The sequence below is a fragment of the Plecotus auritus genome, assembly GCF_963455305.1.
Source record: "Plecotus auritus genome assembly, chromosome: 7".
In the NCBI taxonomy this organism is placed as follows: Eukaryota; Metazoa; Chordata; class Mammalia; order Chiroptera; family Vespertilionidae; genus Plecotus; species Plecotus auritus.
This window is the reverse complement of record NC_137774.1, coordinates 60,632,425-60,659,399: the sequence shown is the minus strand read 5'-3', so window position 1 is coordinate 60,659,399 and position 26,975 is coordinate 60,632,425. Positions and strand designations below refer to the sequence as shown.

Below are 26,975 nucleotides of genomic sequence, written 5' to 3'. Positions count from 1 at the left end.
CTCAAAAGGAAGATAACTAAGGAGAAAATTGAAGCAACAATCAAAAAGCTTCCAGCAAACAAAAGTCCAGGACCAGACAGCTTCACAGGCGAGTTTTACCAAACATTCAAAGGAGAACTAAAACCTATCCTCCTCAGACTATTCCAAAAAATTCAAGAGGAAGGAACACTTCCAAGCTCTTTCTATGAAGGTGTATTACCTTAATACCAAAACAAGATAGAGACATATAAAGAAAGAGAATGCTAGGCCCATATCCCTCATGAACATAGATGCTAAAGTCCTCAACAAAATTCTAGCAAATCAGATCCAGCATTATATTAGAAAGATCATACAGCATAACCAAGTGGGATTTATTCCAGGGATGCAAGGATGGTACAATATCCGCAAATCAATAAACGTGATACATCACATAAACAAATTGAGAGACAAAAATCACATGATCATATCAATTGATGCAGAAAAAGCATTTGACAAAATCCAACACCCTTTCTTGATAAAAAGCAAAGTGGGAATAGAGGGATCATACCTCAACATAATAAAAGCCATATCTAACACACCTACAGCTAACATCACACTCAACTGGCAAAAACTAAAAGCATTTCATCTAAGATCAGGAACAAGGGATGCTAACTCTCACCACTCCTGTTCGACATAGTACTGGAAGTCTTGCCATAGGGATCAGACAAGAAGAAAAAATAAAAGGTATCCAAATTGGAAAAGAAGAAGTAAAACTCATGATTCACAGTTGACATTATACTGAACATAAAAAACCTTAAAGTCTCCAAAAAATATTATTAGATGTAATAAATGAATTCAGCAATGCAGCAGGACATATAATTAACATCAGGAAATCTATGGCATTTTTATACACCAATAGTGAACTTACAGAAAGAGACATTAAAAAAACAATCCCATTTACCATTGCAACAAAAAAAATTAAGATGCCTAGGAATAAACTTAACTAAGGAGGTAAAAGATCTCTACTCGGAAAACTACAGGAAGTTGAAAAAAGAGATAGAGGAAGACATAAACAAATGGAAGACTATAATTTGTTCATGGACTGGTAGAATCAACATCATTAAAATGTCCATACTACCCAGAGGCATCTATAAATTCAATGCAATCCCCATTAAGATACCACGGCAAACACTCCAAAAATTCTTATGGAACAAAAAAAGACCCCGAATAGCCGCAGCAATTCTGAGAAAGAAGAACAAAGTTGGAGGGGTCTCAATACCAGATATCAAGCTTATTACAAAGCCACTGTTCTCAAAACTGTCTCATGCTGGCACAAGAACAGACATATTGACCAATGGAACAGAACAGAGAACCCAGAAATTGACCCAAGCCATTACGCTCAATTAATATTTGACAAAGGAGGTAAGAGCATACAATGGAGTCAAGACAGTCTCTTCAATAAATGGTGTTGGGAAAATTGGACAAATACATGCAAAAAAAAAATGAAACTAGAACACCAACTTACACCATACACAAAAATAAACTCAAAATGAATAAAGGACTTAAAGATAAGGTGGGAAACCATAAAAATCTCAGAGAAATCCAGAGGCAGCAAAATATCTGACATATGTCATAGCAATATCTTTACAGATACAGCTCCTAAGGCGATGGAAAATAAGGAGAAAATAAACAAATGGGACTACATCAAAATAAAAATTTTCTGCACAGCAAAAGAAACAGACCATCAAATTTCAGAGGGAAGGCAGGAAAGGGTGGGGGGAGGGGGTCGAGATCAAACAAAGGGCTTGTATGCATGCATATAAACATAACAAATGGACACAGACACAAGGGGGGTGAGGGCATAAGCAGAGGGGGGCAATGGGGAGGAGGAGACATATGTAATACCTTAATCAATAAAAATTTTTAAAAAATATTGAAAGTGAAAGGTAATGCAATGTAATGAAATTATGCAGGAGAACAAAGGATGTTTAATAGTTAATTTAAATATTGGACCAGTGAGGAATTCTTAAACAGAACCTATAAAACAACGAGCAAAGGGAATAAAAGAGACTGCATTGAAATTTTTAAAAAAATCTTTCCATAAAAAGAAAAATATACAAAACATTTCTTCAAATAATTACTGGAAGACAGGTGATTCAATAGAAAAATGGGCAAATGATTTAAATATCTAAGTTTTCACTAAATATTTGATGATCTATCCAACTTCATACATTATCAGAGAAAAAAATGGAAATTATGAAATCCCAACATAATGTTCAAAATTAAAAGTCTAAAAGACTGTCAACACCAAATATTGCCAAGGATGTAGAATGATGGAAATTGTCATACTTGGTGGTGGGAGAGAAAATGGTACAAATCACTGTATAAAACCACTTGGAAGTATTGACTAAAGTTGAATATTCACATACTTTAAGATCCAGCAATTATATATTAAAGTATATATCTAGCATAAATGTGTACATACTTGTACCAAAATACATGCTAAGCAAATTTTACATCATGGCAAAATAATAATAATAACTAAAATTCAGAAACAATATAAATGTTCCTCAAACTTACAGTAAATAAATATATTGTTTTAGATTCATACAACTAAATATTATACAACAATGTAAATAAACAAACTACCATTATAAGTGAAAATGTGGATGAAGCTTACAAACATAATATTGGAATAAAGAAGCCAGGAAGAAGTATACAGTACAATTATATTCATACAATATTCAAAAATAAGTGAAACTAATGTGTAATTAAAAAGTCAGCATGGTAGTTTACATTGGAATGGATTGATTAAAAATGAATATTTACATTAACAATAGATAGTAATTAATTAAAAGAGAAAACTATAATATTTTCATATGATACCACAATGCATACAATAAAAACCAACAGTAAAATGCTAAAAACTTGTAGTAAACTAGGCCTAGAAATGAATTTTCTTAAACTGATGAAGGGTAGCTACCAAATATAATATACAGTAGTAGAAATTTAAAAGTATTCTATTCAGAAGCAAAAATATATATATACATATATTATTAAAATATATATATATACATATATATATTATTGCCACCAGTATTCAGTATTGTACCAGTGGTCCCACTTTATGCAATAGCACAAGAAATGAGGTTTGATAATTTAAAAGGAAGAAAAATTGTCATTATTTCTAAATTATAAGTTTATCTATCTAGGAAAGCCAAAATAACCTGTATAAAAACTGTAAAAACTAATTAGAAAATTAGTTGATCTAAGTTTCTGGATAATAAGATCAGCATGCAAAATTCAATAATATTCCTAAATACCAGCAATTTATAATATGATAAAAAAGACAGCCTTAAGAGCATAAATAAAATCAGTAAGGTATGTAAGGTACAAGGAAATAAATCTGCTAAATTGTGAAAGACTTCAGGGGTAGATTTACAAAACAATGCATATTACAGAGTGACACCAGTGAAGTAGAAGGCAAGGAAGCTCCAAGTCCTTTTTCCCGGGAAACCTCTAAAACAACCAGAAAGTGACTGAAATAATTTACAGGAACCCTAGAACACAGTTCAAGTTTACAGCAACCAAGTGTACATCCAATCAATAAAAAGCTACTTCCAAAATGTTAGGAAATTTTGTGGCATGTTTACTCACCCTTGCCACACCCCTGCTGCCTGTTTCAGAACAGTGTTGGTCTGAAGGAGGCAGCAGCCCATTTTCCTGTTGCCTCCTTCAAATCAGAAGAAAAGCCAGCCTTATTTTTCAGTGGCCTAACCTGGTTGGGGAGTGCTTGAAGGACTGGTGTTCGTTTTACCTAGGCCCCAAACCAGAGGGTACTTCTCATGGAAGCGGCAGGGCAACTACAGACCTGCAGACTCCTGGGCCAAGAGATTACAGGTGAAGACAGACACTAGAACATCTAAGTTCCCGAAGACAAGCAGGAGTGACACTCTTTAATAAATTAAGACATTTTTTAAAAAGCCATGTATACCCACATACACAGGCACAGGCAAGCTGCATGCATAGAAAGGACATGAGAATAACATAAATTTTTACCTAGAGCTAGTCCCTAGGTTTATAACATATTTAGCTAAATAGTGAAAAAGTGACTTGGCACAGAGCCAGTCTGAAAAGATGTGAGAGGTGACTTGTTTTCAAAAGCCAATTTTAAAAATTTGTATAGAATTTATTGGGGTGACATTAACTAATGCAATTATATAGGTTTCAAGTGCACAATTGTATATTATATCATCTGTATATTGTACTCTGTGTTTACCACCCAAAGTCAAGTCCCCTTCCATCACCATTTACTCCTCACCCCATTTAACCTCTTCTACCTTCCCCACCCTCCTTTCCCAGTAATTGCCATACTGTTGCCTGTGTCTATAAGGTGTTTTTTTTCTTAATCCCTTTGTCTCTTTTACTTAGGCCCTCCCACTCCATTTCCTTCTGACAGCTGTCAGTCTGTTCTCTATATCAATGAGTCCATTTGTATTTTGCTTATTTGTTTGGTTCATTAGATTCCACAGATAAATGAAATCGTATAGTACTTGTTCTTCTCTGACTGGCTTATTTCACTTAGTATAGTACCCTCCAGGTCCATCATGCTGTAGCAAAATATAAGATTTCCTTCTTTGTTAAGGCCAAGTAATATTCCATTGTGTAAATGTACCACAGCTTTTTAAATGTACTCAGCTAATTATAAGCACTTCCAAAACTTGGCTATCTATAATAATAAAAGCATAATATACTAATTAGACCGAACATCCTTCTGCATGACCTTCTGGATGAAGCCAGGGCTGTGAGGGAAGCCCAAGTCCCACATGCCTGCTGGCAGCTGGAGGGAAGCCCGGGTCCGGCAGCTGGGGGAAGGAAGGTCTACTCTTGCATGAATTTCATGCATCGGGCCTCTAGTTGTAAATAATGCTGCAATGAACATAGGGATACATATATATTTTTGATTAGTATTTCAGTTTTCTTTGGATATATTCCTAGAAGTGGAATCACTGAGTCAAATGGCAGTTCCATTTTTAATTTTCAAAAGCCAGTTTTCAAGACATGTAAATAAACATGAAAATAAGCTCAAACAATTGAAGAAAATAAATTGGCTGAAACCATTCCTTAAGAAGCACAGGCATCACATTTACTAGATAAAGATTTTTAAAATAACTCTCTTAAATATGCTCAAAGAACTAAAGAAAACCACAAAGTACTAAAGAAAATATAGAAAATTATATATAAACAAATGAAAATATCACCAAATAGAAATTATAAAATGAAAACAAAGTGAAAATTGGGACCTGAAAAATATAATAAGTGAATTTAAAATTCACTAGAGGGGTTCAACAGCAAATGTGAGCAGGTATAATAAAGAATCATTGAACATGAGTATAGAAAATCTGAAAAAAAATTTTTTTTTATTTTTTTATTTTAATAAATCTTTATTCAGATTATTACAATTGTTTCTCCTTTTTCCCCCATAGCTCCCCTCCACCCAGTTCCCACCCCACCTTCTGCCCTTACCTCCCCACCACTGTCCTCATCCATAGGTGTATGATTTTTGTCCAGTCTCTTCATGAACCCCCCATACCCCTTTCCCCCTGAGAATTATCAGTCCACTCCCTTTCTATGCCCTTGATTCTATTATATTTACCAGATTATTCTGTTCCTCAGGTTTTTAATTCACTTGATTTTTAGGTTCACTTGTTGATAGATATGTATTTGTTGTTCATAATTTTTCTCTTTACTTTTTTCTTCTTCCTCTTCTTTAAGAATACCTTTCAGCGTTTCATATAATGCTGGTTTGGTCGTGATGAACTCCTTCAGCTTTTTCTTATCTGTGAAGCTCTTTATCTGCCCTTCAATTCTTTTTTTTTATTATTTTATTTTTTAAATAAATCTTTATTCAGATTATTACAATTATTTCTCTTTTTTCCCCCCATAGCTCCCCTCCACCCATTTCCCACCCCACCTTCTGCCCTTACCTCCCCCACACTGTCCTCATCCATGGGTGTATGATTTTTGTCCAGTCTCTTCATGAATCCCCCATATCCCTTTCCCCTGAGAATTATCAGTCCACTCCCTTTCTATGCCCCTGATTCTATTATATTCACCAGATTATTCTGTTGCTCAGGTTTTTAATTCACTTGATTTTTAGGTTCACTTGTTGATAGATATGTATTTGTTGTTCATAATTTTTATCTTTACTTTTTTCTTCTTCCTCTTCTTTAAGAATACCTTTCAGCATTTCATATAATATTGGTTTGGTGGTGATGAACTCCTTTAGCTTTTTCTTGTCTGCGAAACTCTTTATCTGCCCTTCAATTCTGAATGATAGCTTTGCTGGGTAGAGTAATCTTGGTTGTAGGTTCTTGCTATTCATCACATTGAAAATTTCTTGCCACTCCCGTCTGGCCTGCATAGTTTCTGTTGAAAAGTCAGCTGACAGTCGTATGGGTGCTCCCTTGTAGGTAATTAACTTTTTTTCTCTTGCTGCTTTTAATATTCTCTCTTTGTCTTTTGCTCTTGGCATTTTAATTATGATGTGTCTTGGTGTGGTCCTCTTTGGATTCCTTTTGTTTGGGGTTCTGTGGGCTTCCTGGACTTGTAAGTCTATTTCTTTCACCAGGTGGGGGAAGTTTTCGGTCATTATTTCTTCAAATAGGTTTTCAGTATCTTGCTCTCTCTCTTCTTCTGGCACCCCCATAATTCTGATGTTGGTACGCTTGAAGTTGTCCCAGAGTCTTCTTACACTATCTTCAACTTTTTGGATTTTTTTTTTTTTGCTTTTTGCTTTTTCGGTTGAGTGTTTTTTGCTTCTTTGTAATTCAATTCTTTGACTTGATTTTTGTGTTCCTCTTGTCTGTTTTTTGGTCTCTGTGTAATATTTTTTATTTCAGTCAGTGTATGTTTAATTTCTAGTTGGTCCTTTTTCATACCTTCGAGGGTCTCGTTATATTTATCGGCCTTTTCTAGGATATTCTTGAAAAGCCTTATAACCGTGGTTTTGAATTCTATATCCAGTCGTTTGTTTTCCTCCATTTCTTTCGTTTGTGATCTGTTTCTTTGACGCCGCAATTTCACTGCTTCCCTGAGTTGGTAGGGTAAATTTGTGTGCTAGGTTTCCTATATGGCCCAGTGGGTCGGCCTCCCCAGTTAACATGAGGTGGACACTCTTGGTGCACCCCTTTGTGGACTGTGTGTACAGCCTTGTTGTAGTTAAGTCTTGATTGTTGTTGGTATCACTGGGAGGAATTGACCTCCAGGCCAGTTGGCTGTAAGGATCAGCTGTGTCTATGCTGGGAGAAGTTCGGTGCTGGAGACAGCCTTATAGGATTAGACTTGCCAACTTGCAATAGCCTCTGTGCTGGGCTTGGATGGGGTGGAGTCTCAGGGCGGAGCAGACAGTCTTGGCTTCCCGGCAGCCTTGCCCTTGCGCGCAAGCGCAGACCTCTGCCTTCCCCGGCTCCCGAGTCTCCGCCTGAGAGTCCAGACTCCCCCCACAAGAGCGTGGGTCCCCAGGGGCTCGCCTGGAACTGGGGTCCAGTGCAGTCAGAACTGGGGCTCAGTGCAGTCAGGAGCCTCCGACTCCCTTCCACTAAGGAAAGCCTGTGGCAACCTCCGCAGCCTTTGTGCGCACTGGCACTCTCGCGCCTTCAGACCTCTGCCTTTTCCGGCTCCCGAGTCTCCGCCCGAGGGTCCAGCTTCCCCCCACAAGAGCGTGGGTCCCCAGGGGCTCGCCTGGAACTGGGGTCCAGTGCAGTCAGAACTGGGGCTCAGTGCAGTCAGGAGCCTCTGACTCCCTTCCACTAGGGAAAGCCTATGGCAACCTCCGCAGCCTTTGTGCACACTGGCACGCGTGCGCCTTCAGACTTCTGCCTTTCCCAGCTCCCAAGTCTCCGCCCGAGAGTCCAGACTCCCCCCGTAAGAGCGTGGGTCCCCAGGGGCTCGCCCGGAACTGGTGTTCAGTGCAGTCAGAACTGGGGTTCAGTGCAGTCGGGGTCTTTCTTCCCCCTTCTGCCAGAGAAAGTCAGCTAGGCTCTCAGCCGCCCTTCCTCTTTTTGCACACAAAGACCCTTTGCCGTACCTCCAATTCTCTGTGAGCTTTTCTCTTTCCTTCTAGTTGTACAATTTTCACTCAGCCAGCTTTCCTGTGGTTCTGGATGGTGTCCCTTCTGTCTTTTAGTTGTAGTTTTGAAATTGTTGTGCGAGGCAGCAGTTTAGGTGCTTACCTATGCCGCCATCTTGGTTTCTCTCCGAAAATTTGAAATTATTCACTATGACTTGTAAGAATAAAAAAGAATGAAGAAAAGTAAAGAGAAAAAGTTCTTTTGGCATATGTCTGAGATTTTGCTGCCTGTGGATTCCTCTAGTATTTTTATGGTTTCCCGTCTTATATTTAAGTCCTATAACCATTTTGAGTTATTTTTGTGTATGGTGTAAGTTGGTGATCTAGTTTCATTTTTTTGCATGTATCTGTCCAATTTTCCCAACACCATTTATTGAAGAGACTGTCTTGACTCCATTGTATGCTCACGCCTCCTTTGTCAAATATTAATGGCGCATATTGGTTTGGGTCGATATCTGGATTCTCTATTCTATTCCATTGGTCTATGTCTGTTCTTGTGCCAGTACCAGGCTGTTTTGAGGACAGTGGCTTTGTAATACAGCTTGAAATCTGGTATTGAGATCCCTCCTACTTTATTCTTCTTTCTCAAGATTGCTGTGGCTATTTGGCATCTTTTTTTATTCCAGATGAATTTTTGGAGAGTTCTTTCTAGGTCTGTGAAATACGCTGTTGGTATTTTAATGGGGAGTGCATTGAATCTATAGATTGCTTTGGGTAGTATGGACATTTTAATGATGTTGATTCTACCAATCCATGAACATGGTATGTTCTTCCATCTGTTTACATCTTCCTCTATCTCTTTTTTCAGTGTCCTGTAGTTTTCATCGTATAGGTCTTTTACCTCCTTATTTAAGTTTATTCCTAGGTATCTTAATTTTTTTGGTGTGGTGGAAAATGGGATTGCTTTTTTAGTCTCTCTTTCTGTAAGTTCACTGTTGGTGTATAGAAATGCCATAGATTTCTTGGCATTAATTTTGTATCCTGCTACATTGCCGAATTCATTTATTAAGTCCGTTAGTTTTTTGATGGAGTCTTTCGGTTTTTTTATGTACAATATCATGTCATCTGCAAATAAGGACAGCTTTACTTCTTCTTTTCCAATTTGGATGCCTTTTATTTCTTCTTCTTGTCTAATTGCAGTGGCTAATACTTCCAGTATTATGTCAATACTGCCCCTGGGGCAATGGAAGCTAAAGAGAAAACAAACAAATGGGACTACATCAAAATAAAAAGCTTTTGCACAGCAAAAGAAACCATCAACAAAACACCAAGAAACCCCACTGTATGGGAGAACATATTTGCAAATGTTATCACTGATAAAGGTTTAATCTCCAACATCTACAGGCAGCTTATACAACTTAATAAAAGGAAGATAAATGATCCAATAAAAAAAATGGGCAACGGACCTAAATAGAATCTTTTCGAAAGAAGACAGAAGGAAGGCCAAGAGACACATGAAAACATGCTCAAAGTCACTAATTATCCAAGAGATGCAAATCAAAACAGCAATGCGATACCATCTCACACCTGTCAGAATGGCTATCATCAACAAATCAACAAACAACAAGTGTTGGCGAGGATGCGGAGAAAAAGGAACCCTCGTGCACTGCTGGTGGGAATGCAGACTGGTGCAGCCACTGTGGAGAACAGTATGGAGTTTCCTCAAAAAACTGAAAATGGAACTCCCATTTGACCCAGTAATCCCAGTCCTAGGAATATATCCTAAGAAACTAGAAACACCAATCAGAAAGGATATATGCACCCCTATGTTCATAGCAGCACAATTTACCATAGCTAAGATTTGGAAACAGCCTAAGTGCCCATCAGCAGATGACTGGATCAGAAAACTATGGTACATCTACACAATGGAATACTATGCTGCCATAAAAAAGAAGGAATTACTACCATTTGTAGGCACCTGGATGGAATTAGAGAACACTATGCTAAGTGAAATAAGCCAGTCAATGAAAGAAAAATACCACATGATCTCACTCATTTGGGGATAATGAAAAACATTATAAACTGATGAACAAAAAGATAGATACAGAGGCAGTAAAGCATCAAACAGACTGTCAAATTACAGCGGTAAGGTTAGGGAGAGGTGGGGGAAATAAGAGATCAACTGAAGGACTTATATGCATGTATATAAGAGTAACCAACGGATGCAAAACATTGGGGGGTGAGGGCATGTATGGGAGTGGGGTGGGGGGGCAATGGTAAGATATGTACACATATAATACCTTAATAAAAAAAAACAACAAAAGAAAAAAAAAGTTCAAAAAAAAAAAAAGAAAAGTAAAGAGAGCCTATAGAACTTATGGTACACCATCAATGATATATATATATGTGTGTGTGTGTGTGTGTGTGTGTGTGTGTGTGTGTGTGTGTGGTGTGTGTGTCTCAAAAGAAGGTGAGAGAAAGAAAGAGGAGGAAAGGTTATTGAAAGAGACTTCCCAAATTTAATGAAGTACATAAATTTACAAATTCAAGAAACTTATGAATTCTAAGAAAAGCCTATGAGATCTACAATGAGACAAATGATAATAATCTCACTGTCGAAAACTAAATAAAAGAGAGGACCCTTTAAACAGCAAGGGAAAGCAATCACAAAAGAAAGGATCCTTAATATGATCATCTGCTGAAACTTTGGAGGCTGTAGAGTAGTGAAGTGGTACAAAGTGCCATAAGAAAAAAAACACACCTGTCAACCAATAATTCTATATCAACAAAATTGTCCTTCAAAAATAGAAGAAACAACAAAGTATTCCCTGATAAAAGCTGAGGAAATTCATTACTACTAGATCTACCCTACAATAAATGCTAAAAAGAGTCTTTTAAATAGAAATTAAAGGACACTGGACAGTAAATCAAAGCCATATGCAGAGATAAAGCTCTCTGGGAAAGCTAAGTGCATTGGCAGATATAAAAACCAATACTATTGTGTAATTTTGATTTATACTCAACTGTATTTTATATAGGATTTAAAAAGAAAAATGAATAAAGATAATTATAATTTGTAGTGGGTACACAATGTATAAAGTTGTAATTTGTGACAACAATGACAAAGTGTGGAGGCAGAAACAAAGTTACATAAGAGCAGAGTTTCATATGTGATTGAAATTTAGTTGGTATCAATTCAAAATAAATTGTGATAACATTAGAATGTTATATGAAATCCCCAAGGTAATCACAAAGAAATATCTTTGAATACACATGAAAGGAAACAAGTAAAGTATCAAAACATGTATATACAAAAAATACTCTATACAATGGAAAGAAGTAAAGAAGGAAACAAGACATATATAAAACAACAAAATGGCCAACATAAGTCTCTCCCTATTAGTATTCACTTTAATATGTTTTTAAAATTGACTTTAGAGAGAGGAAGGGAGAAAAAGAGAGAAATAGAAACATCAATGTTGTGAGAGAATCATCGATCAACTGCTCCCTGCATGCCGTCCACTGGAGATCAACACCAGAACTGCAATCCCCTGGCTCATAGGTTGATGCCCAACCACTGAGCCATACTGGCAAGGCAGTATTCATTTTAAATGCAAATGAATTTAATACCTCATTCAAGAAGCACATATTGGCCAAATGAATGTAAAAAGACAACAACAAAATGATCCAACTATATGATATCCAGTGAGATTCACTGAGATGTAAGGATATAAATAAGTTGAAAGTAAAAGGACAAAATAAAAAAATCTATGCAAATAGTGCCCAGAAGATCTGGATGGCTATACTATTATTAGACAAAATAGAATTTAAGTCAATAACTATTACAAGAACAAATGCCATATGATTTCACTTATATGTGCAATCTAAAGAACAAAATAAACAAACAAAATAGAAACAGACTCATTGATGTAGAGAACAACAAATTGATGGTCACCAGAATGAAGGGGCATTGGGAATCTGGATGAAAAAGTTGAAGGGATTAAGAAGTACAAATTGGTAGTTATAGAATAGTCATAGGAATATAAATTATAGCATAAGGAAGTAAATAATATTGTAATAACTATGTATGGTGCCAAGTAGGTACTTGAAATATTGGGGAAACCACTTTGTAAAGTATATGATTGTCTAACCATTATGTGTTCACCTGAAATTAATACAAAATAATATTGACTGTAAACTTTAATTGAAAAATATAAATAAAAATTCCAGAACCAAACAAATACAACATTATAAATTGATAAAAGGGCCAATTCACCATGAAGATATAACAGTTATACACATGTACATCAAACATCAGAGCTTCAAAGTATATGAAGTAAACAGTAACAGATTTGAAGGGAGAAATAGACAGCTGAATAATAGGAGTTAGAGTCTTGAATAGAGAATTTGAACAACACTGTAACCCAATTGGACCTAATGACATATACAGAATACTTGACCCAACAACAACAGGATACACATAATTTACAAGTGCATATGAGGTATTCCTGGGAGAGACCACATAGTACGCCACAAATCAAGTCTAATAATTTAAAAATATATACAAAACATCTTCATGACCACATTGGGATTAAGTTGAAAATCATAACATGAGGAAAACTTGAAAATTTACAAATATGTGGAAATTAAATAACCTTTTTTTCAGCACCAAATGGGCTAAAGAAGAAATCACAATGGAAATTAGAAAATACATAAAACAACACACCAAAAGTTATGGGATGCATTGAAAGCAGTACTAAGAGGAACATTTTATCGCTATAAATGCTAACATTGAAAAAGAAATATTTCGCCCTGGCCAGTGTGGCTTAGTTGGTTCAGTGTCATCTGTGCACAGAAAGGAAATTCTCAGTCAGGGCACATGTCTGGGCTGTGGTTCAATCCCTCATGGTGGGTGTGTGGGGCGGGAGTGGGCGGGGAGGTGGTGGTGAGGGGGGCAACTAATAGATGTTTTGCTCTCACATAGATGTTTCTCTCCCTTTCCCTCTCTCTAAAAAAATTCAATAGAAAACTATTTTTAAAGGAAAATCTCAAATCAATAACCTAACTTTACATCTTTAACAAGTACAAAAAAGAATAATCTAAACTCAAATCTAGCAGAAAGAAGGTGTGAACCCTGAGAAAGAAGAGACCTACTAAGAAGGGCTCTTGTGTCTAACTGGGCTCATTTTTAAAAAACAGAACCCAGCAGCCATTTCTACACAGAGGATCTCACACTAAGTACACTTCAGGGAGCAGCCTGCCCTGGACTTCTTGCCTCTCCACTAAACTGCCCACTGCATGGTGTTTCTGCATCTGAGGCAGCCCTTATGAAGGAATCTGATTTCAATCAATAGGACGGAGGCTTCTCTCATCCAATCAGACCTGCACAGCTCTGACCAACCAGAGTGGCCCTATTTTGGCCAATCAGGACAGTGCCTTTTGGATCAATCAACTGCAAGGATTTAGAGTTCTCAGTCCACCAGGGACCAGGAAGTCAGCTCCCCTCTGGCTCTAAGAGAGTACTTTCCTTTCAAGACTGAAGACTACATCCCCCTGGCTGAGCTAAAACACTGAGGTTGTCTCACTGGAGCAGAGCGAAGCAGACCAGTGCAGGCCAGAACAAACTGGCACAGAGCAGAGCAGACCAAAGCACCGGGGAGCAAACTAACACAGTGCCGAGTAGACCAGCATGGAGCAGAACAGAGTTGTCTGGCCTTAGGCCTGGCCCAGGGCTGCCTCACAGTCCTGCTGTCTTCACGCCCTGCTGTATCACAATTGAGCTGCTTTGCACTAATACAGTTTCCTTCTTCATCACACCCCAAACTGGGAATTCCTGATGGCCTTGAATTCCTGCCAATGACCATCAGTTGACAAAACACATAATAAAGATTAGAATAAAGTAAATAAGTAAAATAGAGATTAAAATAACACTGGAGAAAATCAATGAAACTAAAAGTTAGTACTTGGAAAAGATCACAGAGTTAACAAACCTTTATTACATTGACTAAGAAAACAAGGGAAGACACAAATCACTAAAATCAGAAGTAAAGTGTGAATATTACTACTGATTTTATACAAATATGGGGTGGGCAAAAGTAAGTTTACAGTTGTGAGTATGTGAAACACAGAGTTTATTCTTGTGTAATTTATTAATTATTACATTATTTTTCCATGCAAACAACTATAAACATACTTTTGCCCACGTGTGGGAACCATGCCAGGTCCCCGGATAGTCAAGGCTGGTGGAAGCACAGGATGACCAAAGGCTGCTCTGGGCATGAGCTTAAATGGAATGTTCAAGGACTCTGAGCCCGGGAATCCTAATCAGGCCAAGATACCATGAGCGGGGGCAAGGACACACGGCACACTGTGCCCTTCCGTAGCCAATATGATTGATGTCACTGTTGGCACAAAGCCTTCTTTGTCTAAATGGCATAAAAGTAGGTTACTGACCAGCTAGTTGGCTGAGGCGGGAGTGAGAAGAAGTCTGCTGCAGTATGGAGAGAGAGCAGCTGGGATGGAGTGTGTGAGGAAGTCTGCTAGAGAGAGCAGCTGGGCAGGAGAGACAGGAGAAGCTGCTGAGCCGGAGAGCTCAGATAACATTACAACGTGAAGCCGTGAGTCTAGGAGGTAGTGTGTGGCTGCTCAGATAATAGCTGTGGGTACAGAGGCTGATGCTGCTTTATGGGAAAGATCTATGTCCACCAGCCGGAGTCCGGCTGCCTGCCTGCATGGACTGTGCTGTGAGGACTGTTCTGTTTGATGGCAATATGGCCACTGGCTTCTGCAATAAAGACTCATCCTTATACACCCAGAGCCTCTCATGGCTTCTCCGTCTAAGACCTGGCATCCTAGGAGGTCCAGCCCCAGGCAGAGGGGCTCAGACCCAACACCTGTGACTAGGGAGCAGAGGATAAAGGAGGAACTTGGACTAAGTTCCCAACAGTTTGTACAGTGGGCAGGGTTTGAGAGGGACTAGCTCTGGCATAGTCGAAAAGGAGGATTTAGAAGAATACATGGACTCAGCCACTCAGAGCCAGTCAGCCCAGCAGAGCTGTGCGGTGCTCTTGCTGCTGGCTCTGACACCACCCCTGTGTAAAGATTATAAGGCACTACCATGAATAACTGCACAGCAGCAAATTGGATAAACTAGATGAAATGGGAAAATTCCGAGAGACACAAATACTGAGACTGAATTTAAAAAAATAGAAAATCTGAATAGACTGATAACTAGAACAGGAATCAAATCACTAATCATAAACCTCCCAACAAAGAAAAGTCCTGAACAAGATGATTTCACTGGTGAATTCTACCAAACACTTTAAGAAGAATTTGATAGGGGCAGAAATAGAATGTTGGGGAACCAGCTAGAAGTGTAAGAAATATTAACCCTGATCTGTTAACGGTGATGGTTTTGTTCTGATTAAAGAAGGCACATTCTAACCTGGCTGGCAGCCACACTCTGTACCTGGGAACTCACCTGGAGATGCAGCCCACCCTCCCCAATAGGAGTTGCCTATTACATGGGAAGATTAACAACTTTGTTGCAGAAACTAGAGCCAGAAATCTTCAGCCCTTTGAAGACCCCAGCCATTTTGCATATCTGTAACTGCCCATTTGCCCTTTTGCCTACTTTCCTTTGTACTTCTGCCAATATAAACAGCTGGCTTATGGTGGGGGGCAGAGTAGATTTTTGTGGATGACCTGCTGCTCTCCCGTACTGCTGGCAGTATTGGAATAAATGCTCATAATGATTCAACCCTGTCTCTGCTTAATTGGCTCAAGTAGTGACAGGCAGCACGGACCCATTGTTTGTCCAGTTACAAATTAACACCAATCTTTCTTAAATTGTTCCAAAATTTTAAGAAGGAAGGACACTTTCTAATTCATTTTTTTTTCAATGCCAACAATGCCCTAGAACCAAAGCCATAAAAAGAAAACAACAGACCTATATTATTTGTGAATAATGATGCAATACCCCCTGGCATAATACTACAAAACATAATCAGTAGCCTGTTAAAAGGATTATAGACAATGACTAAGTGGGATTTATTTCTCGAATGTGAGGATGGTTTAACATATGAAAATCAGTCAATTTTAAGACTCCACATTAACAGAATGAATAATCAACTTAATCGATGAAGAGAAAGCATTTGACAAAGTTTAATATGTGTCCATGATAAAAACACACAACCAACTAGCAATAGAAGGAAACTTCCTCATCATAAAAAAGTAAATATAGAAAAATACACAGCTATCACCACACTCAATGGTGGAAGACTGAAAGCTTTTCTTCAAAGATCAGGAGCAAAACAAGGATGCATGCTTTCACCACTTCTATTGAACAGAGGATTGAAATTCTATACAGAGACATTTTCAAGAAAAATAAATTAAAAACATTCAAATTAAAAGCAAGTAAAATTATCATTGTTCAGAGATTATATGATCCCATATGTAGGAAACCCCAGAGTCAACAGACACACAAAATCAGTTACAATAGACAAATTTACCAGTTATTAAATACAAAATCAACATGCAAAAATCAGTCACATTTCTATACACTAACAATGAATAATCCAAAGAGGAAATTAAACAACAATAATAATTAAAGCTACAATAACATCAAAAATAATAAAATACTTCATAATAGAAATATTCCAAATAACCAAGGAATCAAAATACGTGTACACTAACCTTGGCTGGTTTGGCTCAGTGTATAGAGCATCAGCCCTCAAATTGATTGGTCCTGGATTCAATTCTAGTCAAAAGCACGCCTTGGGTGCAGGCTTGATCCCCGGCCCCAGTGGGGTTTCATGCAAGAGGCAACCAATTGGTGTGTATCTCTCACATCAATGTCTCTGTCTCTCCCCCTTCCTTCCACTCTCTCTAAAAATCAATGGAAAAAAATATCCTTGGGTGAGAATTAAAAGAAAATAACAAAATACATGTACATTAAAAACTACAAAACATTTAAAGAAGGCATAAATAAATGGAAAGACATCCAATGTTCATGGATTAAGAGACTCAAATTAAGATGTCAAAGTTACCAAAAATTATCTACAGATTCAATGCAATCTGTAGCAAAATCCTAATGATTTTTTTTTTGCAGCAATAGAAAAGCCCATCCTTAAATTTCATGTGGGGATACTTAGGATGAGCCCCACACACCTTTCTATCCCAAGAACCACCCAACAGGACCCACCTTTTCTCATCATCTATCACTTCTTCCTCTAGTTCAATAATGTGCATGTCCTGAATGCTAATGAATTCCTATGAGTGAAAACAATCTCAAAAAAGAAGAGATTTAGAGAACTCACTTCTTGATTTCAAAACTTGCTTTAAAGCTACCGTAGTACTGGCATAAAGACAGATATGTAGAACAATGAAACAAGATAGCTCAGAAACAACCCTTTGCAAAAATGGTCAAATGATTTTCAACAAGGGTGCCAAGGACACTCATGAGGTAAAGAACAGTCTTTTCAACAAATGGTGCTGGGACACCTATATATTCATATGCAAAGACTGATTAAAAAAAAAGATTTTCTAAAATGATATATTTGAGAGAGAGAGGAAGGGAGAGGGAAGCAGAGAAAAGCATTAATGTGAGAGTGAAACATCAATCAACTGCCTTGTGCATGCCTCCTACCAGGGATTGAGCCCACAACTAGGGCATATTCTCTGACCAGGAATCAAGCTGGCAACTTTTCAGTGCACTGCACAATGCCCAATCAACTGAGCCACACCAGCCAGGGTGCAAAGACTGAATTTTGACCCTTACCGTCTACTATATAATAATTAACTTAAAATGGATTAAAAACCTAAAAGTAAGTTCTAAAACTATAAAACTCGTAGGGAAAAAAAAACATAAGAGAAGCTCATGATATTGGATTTAGTAATGATTTGTGGATATGAAACCAAAAGCACAGGCAATAAAAAAAAGTATATAAGTTGTATTTCATCAAAATTTAAAAATTTTGTGCATCAAAGGATATTGGAAAGGCAACCAACAGAATGAAAGAAAATATTTGCAAATCACACATATGGTAAGGGATAATTATCCAGATTACATAAAGAACTTTTCCAACAATAAAAATCAAACAACCCAAATTTAAAATGTACTAAGGAATTGAGTAGGAAGTTCTTCAAAGAAGATATACAAAAGGCCCATAAGCACATGTAAAGATGCTCAACATCAAAATCATTAGAGAAATGCAAGTCAAACCACAATGACATACCACTTGACACCCATTAGGATGGGTATTATCGATAAAAAACAAGCAAACAAAAAAACAAAGAACTGTTTGTGATGATGTGGAGAAATTGGAACTCTAGTGAATTGCTGGTGAGAATGTAAAATGGTGCAGCCACTTTAAAATAGTGGATGGCTTTTCCTCAGAAAATTAAACTAATTACCCTATAGTCTTAAAATATACTTTTAGAAATATATCCCAAATAATTGAAAGATATTTGTACACTCATGTTCAGAATAGCATTATTTACAATAGCCAAGGGGTGGAAACAGCCCCAATGTTTATCAATAGATTAATGGACAAAGTGTGGTCCTTTTATAATGGAATATTATTCAGCCTTGAAATGGTACAAAATTCTGATACATATGTGAATCTTGAAGGAATTATACTAGATAAAATATCAGACATAAAAGAACAAATATTATATCACTCTACTGATATGAGGTACTTAGAATAGTCAAATTTATAAAACCAGAAAGTAGAATAGTGGATACTGATAGATCCTCCCTTCCCCCAACTGGTGGGCAGAGTATGATGTAACCTGTGGCCTGGACATACCTGAGTACCTAACCAGGCACCTTATATGGACTATACATTGAACCACCAATCAGCACCTGCCAAATACCCTAAGCCCTTATTCCTATATGACCATACATTAAGCCACCAATCAGCGCTTGCCGAGTACACTAAGCCCCCATTCCTTTCCATTCCTCCCCTCAAAAGGCACGTTCACCTCTGCACATGTTGCTGTTCTCCCCTTGCGAGACAGCCCGGCAGGTCCTTCTCCTCTAATAAAGCCTGTAGTCCTGGTTTTCAGCCTCTGTCTGATCTTTCAGATACCAGGGGATTGAGGGGGATGAGGAGTTACTATTTAACTGGTAGACATTCATTTTGAAAAAATGCAGAAGTTCTGGAGATGGATAGTGGTGAAGTTTGCACAATAATGTGCATGTCCTGAATGCCAAGGAATTGCCCATTCAGAAATGTTTAAAATGGGTAAATTTCCCGTTACGTAATTTACCACAATAAAATGGACAATGTTAGAAACATTATTAAAGTCCAAGGAAATGAAAAGATCATCTGTCATGTTTCAGATGTGCCAATTTGGAGAGATTCCTTGAAGATTGAAAAGCTCTCTCAGACTCACTGTATGCGCCATTTCAAAAGGCTCCTACTTGTCTGCATCATCTCTTTTTAAATTTGACACTTTATATGGACTATCTCTTTAGTTGCCAAGTTACCTTTTTTTTTGGCACCATCTTCATTTGATTTTTTTGTCATTCCTCACAAACCTATGTCCCCCCAGGGGACTTGATAAGTGGTATGGATGGGGATACTTAGGATGAGCCCCACTCACCTTTCTATCCTAAGAACCACCTGACAGGACCCACTCACCTTTTTTCATCATCTATCACCCTTCCTCTAGTCCCTCAACTTCTTCCAGTCTAGTGATCAAATGGCTCAATGTATAAAATAACCCCTGTCTCATTCTCACAACTCTGAATAAATTCTAAGTCTTCCCTTTGTCTCACAGATAACTTTCTTCAAACTATAATCCAAATTCTTAGCTTCACTTTTGTTGCCAGACTACTGTTTATCCTATCCCGCAGGCCGCATGTGGCCCACAATAAATAATTTTGCAGCCCAGCCAATATAATGGTATGTAAGAAATGTTTCAATAAAAATTTTGTAACTTAATTTTTACAATATCCTGTTATACATAATTATTGATAACGAACTACAATGTTCACTAATGACTGATTACTACAATCATGTTGCACTCATTTCCCTTACATGCCTTATGCACAGGTGCACCATTTCTCTCCACTAATACTAGCAGTGAATATTTTAGCAGCTGATTGCCATGTCATTAGTCTTGTACTGACTTGTTTGGTGTGCGCAGCAGGAAATATTTTGCTTTTGGAGAACAAGAAAAATAGGTTTATTTCCATTACGCTTATTATTTGGGCAGTTATTCAGTGTCTGGTAAGTTAATGTTCAAGAAAAATATTAATTTTTATTAAAATGTTCCTTTATTTTATGTTAACGATTACTCATTTATTTCAGCCCTTTGTATTCAGCATGTCTTTATCAAAATAAACCTATGTTTCTATGAAAATTGAAGCTTTTGTTTTTTTGCAGCCCACATACACTTACACCTTGTTTATTTGGCTCATGTTAGCCTTTGACTTTGACATGTTTGTCCTATAGTATGCAGGCTCTCCTAACACTGTCTTCTGATGTTATGATGGCAGTGTTCAATGAACTGGAGAGGAAAGAATGCACCATCCAGGCTCCCATCACCACCTTAGTGCAGCCCTAGTGCAATAGCTCTTGCCAGGTTCCTCAGTGCAGTTCTAGTTACTAAAGCCAATGGACCTTATTCGGGCTTTACCTTGCTGAGACTTCCTTGAACTTGACATCTTTGACCATTTCCTCCTTCTTGAATGTTTTCCCTACTTAGTTTCTTTTCAAGGTTATGTCCTCTTTCTTATGTAGCATGTACAGCTAATGACTGGCTTTTCAGGGATACAGAGGCCAGCTGTCTTGTTTCAATTTGGGACTGCTCAGTCAGGCCATCCTGTTCCACCCCAAGAGGAATCAAAGCTTCAGTTTGCAACTCAATTTCAGGTCACTTCCCCTTCAGGCCAGTCTTTCCTTCCTTACAGCACCCTGTCTGGCATATGTTAGATATTGACAGAACTTACTTTTTATGCTAACAGTTTCAAACATACTCTTGTCTTAGATTTTGCTTTTGATGCTTCACTATCTCTCCAGAATCTACTGTGTCAACAGAATCATATCAATTCCTACCATGATTCCTATCTATTCTCTCCTGCTATCTGCCTGTTACCAGTACCCCACTCATCATGCACCTCACATCTCAGACAGTAATAGTGTCTTACCCTTTGGATATTGTCAGTGATGCTAAAGCCATCAATGAACACATGCCCAGAGGTAGCAGTCTCTTCTCCAATCAAAATTTGGAAGGTAGTAGTTTTCCCAGCTCCATTGAGTCCAAGCAATCCAAAGCACTCCCCCTTTTGGATTGTAATGGAGATATTTTTCACAGCCAGAATGACTGGACACTTAAAATATATCTAAAAAAGCAATATAGTAAAGAATATTTGTAGGTCAAGTACAATAACCCCATGGACCACTATCTTCAGACAATAAAAATTCTTCCATTACACTGGGAAATATACACAGATCCCAAAGAAGTACAGTGAATCCTAGACACCAATGGCATGCTCTGGGGTAGCAATGAGCCAGCTTATGCTGGACAGTGGATGATGTTACCTTTATGAGCTCCTTAATAAGTATTGAAGAATTCAGCAGCTCCTGCGGCTGCCCCAGGATCCTCTTTCTTTCATTTTCTACATCTTCATCTTTACATTCTCCAGATAATTCCTTGGACACTTTCCCCTATATTTTCAAGACAAAAATTACAGAAGTGGATACCCTTTAGACCTCTGGTCTAGACTGAATGGCTTCATAAAACCTAAACTGGAAGATAATCTCAAAGATATCAAAACTGAAGGTTTGAGACAATTCAAGAAATTTCTGGATATCAGCTCAGCATCTCATGTACACCTTGACTAAGTTTTAAATAATAAATAGTTCATCACTAGAATGAGGGGGGTGGCCCAGAGGAAAAGGAAAGGTTATTTCATATACTAGAAAGAGTGTGAATTAACATGCTAATTTGTGTAATTTAAATCTTTAAAAGACAGAATTTAAAATATTCAGGTAAATGGGTGTGGTTTTATTGTTGTTTGTTTTGTTTTTATCACTCAGATCCTTATGAAGGAAGTTACCTCAAGAAGATAAAATAACTCTAAAAAAATACAGTCATAAATTTTTAATAATAAATAAATTTTGCCAAAAAGAAACAGTGGGAGCTAAAAAAAATCAGCAAGACTTAACTAGACTTTTCTTAAGCCCCCTATTCTCTATATTTCTAGACTTTTCACTGGATCCCTATGCTCTATATTTTCAAGATATATATTGCCAAATAACTGTTAGGTCTGATTAAATAATTGAATCGATCCCCCTTCCCCTGAGAACTGACCTTTAGGCCACTTCACAACGGACATTCCCTTTGGCTTAGACCACATTCCACTTGCTAAGATCATTATCCTTCCCCCTCTGGATCTTCCTAGGGATCTGGACCCTCCCAGAGAATTCTCCACCCAGAAAAAGCCCTCCTAGAGTCCTTTAAAATCTCTGACTCCCTGTCACTGGGTGCTGATGCCATTTTGGGGCTCAGCCCATCTAGTATACAGATGATCTAATAAATTCATAATCCCTTAATACATTTTGCCTCATGCATTCCTCCTTTGACCAGCCTAACATTTGGTGCCCAAACCTGGGAGGGCTCCATGAGGAAGGGGAGGCTCCATGAGGAAGGGGAGCTGTAGGGAGTGGCTCTAGGGTCAATCCTCAGGCTGACCTGGGGCAGGGCCACAAATAAGTTCCAGCCTGGAGGGCAGAGCTCTCCTAGCATAATTAAGCCTGACCTTGTAGCCCTCCCTACTTCCTTCCTAAGTAGCTAAGGGTCTGTGGGAGGTGCAGCAAGTGTTGCCAAAACAAGAACATTTGTATACATGTTAATCTAGCCTTGTTTTAATCAGACTATAAAATAAAGCATCAGCTTGCAGGCTGGGTCTTTTGTGTCCTCCTCCAGGCACGGAAGATCCACCGAGCCCCAGCTGTATTCTCTTGTCTGTCTTTTCTTCAATCCTTCACCACCCCTCCTCAGGTTCACCCTTGGCTGTGCTGGCGCAGCACAGGGAGCCATCCATCACTCTGGCTTCAGCCACCCTGAGTTTGCTACTTGGAGAGCAGTAGGCAGTAGCAGCTCTTCCTGGGCTAACCTCTGAATCCTACTCAGGTGACTCTATTGCTGGCCTCCATTAGGCCTCTCTCCCTTAATGGCCCTCCCGAACCAACCAAGGAGGACAGCAGATTGGAAATCTCTCCTTCTTCATTGCTGACCCTCTATTCCACACTGACAATCTTCTCTAGGTGAGTGACGTTCCACAATTTTCCTTGTCTTGAGTCTTCTGCTCACTCACTCTCACTGACTTCTTAAAAATCCTCACATCTTGAAAGTCCTACCACTCAGCCATTGGCTTTGTGTCCTTCTGGATTGGGGGCATGCAGTCTGGAGGGTCACCCCTCATTTCTCATGGTGATTGGTTTAGCAGTTGGGATTCCTGCCCTAAACAGCCACCTTTGGATTTGTGGCTTGTCACCCTTCCTCTCTCATGGGCCACGCCACATTCCCTCTGCACACTTATGGGGGAGATCATGCCCAACCACTTCATTTTCTTTTGTAACACTGTTTGGTTACAATATAAAAAAGATAATAAGTCTTAATGGCTTGAAAACAGCACTTTCAATTTTAACACATTGCATTATTTAGATAACTGCTGTCACCACAATGGAAATTGGTCAGTGATTCCCTGCATCCAGGCTCTTTTCACCATTAAGTCCAGACCCTCTCTCTGTCAGTCCTTCTCTACCCATCAGATCCTTCTCCTTCACACAAAACCTCATACCCTAACACTTCTGATTCTGAATCTACTTTTGACCCACCAACCTCCACCCCCTTATCCACCCCCACCCCCACCCCCACCTGCAGTAGATTCCCAAAACCCATACCCTCTTAACCAGCAACCACCTTCTTTTCCAGCTTCTGAGAGCGCAAATCTGGAGAACTTGAGCTTCAACACAGCCTTTTCCCCATCTAACACTCACTCTCAGACCATCCAAAGACCACCCTCCTCAACAGCCACTTCTATTCCTGCACCCACTCTATCACGAGAGAGGTAGCAGGAACTGAGTGTACACATCCCATTGTATGGGTACACATCCCATTTTCCATGTCTGACCTCACACAGATTGAGAGCCATCTCAGGTCTTTTTCCACAAGACCCAACCACATTTACCAAGGAATTTGAGCTCCTGACCCAGTTCTATGACCTACCTGGCACGACATCTATGTCATCCTGCCCTCCTCTCTAAACCCAGAGGAGAAGGATCATATTTGGCTAGCAGTTCAGAACCATGCCCATGCCATCCATGGACAGGACACATCAGCAAATCCTGTTTGGTACTGATGTGGTTCCCTAAACTGACCAGAGATGGGACTATCAGGTTAATTCTCCAGAGCACCAGCTCTATCCTATCTAATAAAAGGGTAATATGCAAATTTACTGTCACTCCAACACACAAGATGGCCACCCCCATGTGGTCAAAGATGGCCACCCTCATGTGGACACAAGATGGCCACCACAAGATGGCCAGCAGGGGAGGGCAGTTGGGAGGGACCAGGCCTGCAAGGGAGGGCAGTTGGGGGCAATCAGGCCTGCAGGGGAGGGCAATTACAGGTGACTGGGCCGGCAGAGGAGGGCAGTTGGGGGAGACCCAGGCCTGCAGGGGAGGGCAGTTGGGAGGGACCAGGCCTGCAGGGGAGGGCAGTTAGGGGAGACCAGGCCTGCAGGAGAAGGCAGTTGGGAGCAACCAGGCCTGCAAGGGAGGGAAGTTGGGTGGGGGGGACCAGCCTGCAGGGGAGGGCAGTTATGAGGGACAAGGCCTGCAGGGGAGGGCAGTTAGGGGCAACCAGGCCTGCAGGAGAAGGCAGTTGGGAGCGACCAGGCCTTCAAGGGAGGGCAGTTGGGCGGGGGGGACCAGCCTGCAGGGGAGGGCAGTTATGAGGGACAAGGCCTGCAGGGAAGGAGAGTTGGGGGGGACCAAGCCTGCAGGGGAGGGCAGTTAAGGGCAACGAGGCTGGCAAGGGAGGGCAATTAGGGGTGACTGGGCCACCAGGGGAGGGAAGTTAGGTGTCAAACAGGCTGGCAGGGGAGTGGTTAGGGGGTGATCAGGCTGGCAGGCAGAAGCAGTTAGGGGCAATCAGGCAGTCAGGCAGGCGAGCAGTTGGGAGCCAGCAGTCCTGGATTGTGAGAGGGATGTCCGACTGCCCGTTTAGCAGTATCAGGCCTAAACAGGCAGTTGGGCATCCCTCGAGGGGTCCCAGATTGGAGACGGTGCAGGCTAGGCTGAGGGACACACACCCCCCAAGCACGAATTTCGTGCACCGGGCCTCTAGTAGCCATATAATCACCTGTATCATTGCTGGGCTCAAAAAGGCTGTCCATAAGGTGCTCAACTATGACAAACTAAATAAAATCACCCAGGGCCCTGATGAAAACCCAGCTCTATTCCTCTTCTGCCTCATAGAGGCCTTACAGAAATTTACCACCTTAGAGCTGACCTCCCCAGAGGGAACCCTTTTTATGAACACCCATTTTATATCCCAACTAGAGGCCTGGTGCACAAAATTCATGTACCGGGGGGTGGTGTCCCTCAGCCTGGCCTGCACCATCTCCAATCTGGGACCCCTTGGGGGATGTCCAACTGCCGGTTTAGGCCCAGTCTCTAAACCGGCACTTGGACATCCCTCTTACAATCCGGTACCGCTGGTTTCTAACCACTTGCCTGCCTGCCTGCCTGATTGCCCCTAACTGCTTCTACCTGACAGCCTGATTGCCCCCTAACTGCTCCCCTGCCAGCCTGATTGATGCCTAACTGACCCCCTGATGGCCTGATCGCCCCCAACTGCCCTCCCCTGCCATGACCCGCCTCCTCTGCACAGGCAGTGGAGATGCTGGGACCAGCTTCCTCTGCACCGCGCGGACTGTGGGACCCCCAGGACTCACCGTGTGGAGCAGCTCCTGGGCCCTGCCTCTGCTGTACATGTGGCCATCTTGTGGCAGCCATCTTGTGATGACATTGCATGCAAGGGTGTGAGGACCACCTAGGCTTTTATTAGTATAGATCAGCCCTGTCATATGCCACAAACTTCAAGAAATAGACACAGGTTCACAAACCCTTCAAAAAGACCTCCTTAATCTGGTCTTTAAAGATCTTTAATAATAGAAATGAGTAGATCCAAAAACAGAGGTGAGATCAGGCCAAGACTAAGGCCCAGAAGGCGGCCTTTTTTCAGCTCCTAGCCACCATTCTCACAAACCCCAAATGAACTGCCAGTCCCCCAAACAAAGATAATTCAGGGGCTAAGCCTCCTCCAGGCCCATGCTTCAAATGCAACAAGGAAGGACACTGGGCCAAGTCCTGCCCAAACCTGAGACCCCGACCTGGGCCCTTCCCAAGGTGCGGAAGGGAAGGTCACTGGATATCAGACTGCAGTCTGACCCCTTCAGGTAAGACCTCAGCCAATCCAGCAAGGCAGCCCTTTGGGTCCAGTTTGAGGCTCCAAGACCCCCTGGGTCCGGCCACTGGAGACTGAAGTTGCCCAGGCCCTTACAAGGCCCCACAGACTTATATCACCAGGACAGAGCCTTGGGTAATGATTGTGGTGGCAGGTAAGCTGATCATCTTTTTAAATTGACACTGGGGCCACTCATTCTGTCCTCCCAAATTTTCTGGGACCCTTTGAACTCATGTATGGAAGACCCTTCTTATTAGAAAACTTCTCTTCCATAGGGACCCCTCTAGGAGACTATGTCCCCATTTTAAATCTCATCCCACAATTACTGAGAGAACATGCTGATCAGATCCTCCCCTACTCCTCAACAGTCAGGGGACTGGGTCCTCCTAAAGGAAATCCATCCATCAGATCATTTCCAGATTAAAACCCATCCCTGGGACACCTCATTCCATGAGCGGGA

At 40.2% G+C, this 26,975-nt stretch overlaps 1 protein-coding gene across 1 annotated transcript in view; it reads right to left on the bottom strand.

Annotated features, from left to right (window-relative positions):
* Positions 1 to 26,975, bottom strand: part of LOC308252651 (phospholipid-transporting ATPase ABCA3-like) — a gene marked incomplete at both ends in the record, with an annotated part of 346,909 nt that overhangs the window by 18,714 nt on the left and 301,220 nt on the right. Inside the window, 2 exon segments of the mRNA XM_080677416.1 lie at positions 21,186 to 21,380; positions 21,580 to 21,705. Of these exon segments, the coding sequence (XP_080533542.1) occupies positions 21,186 to 21,380; positions 21,580 to 21,705 (321 nt within the window).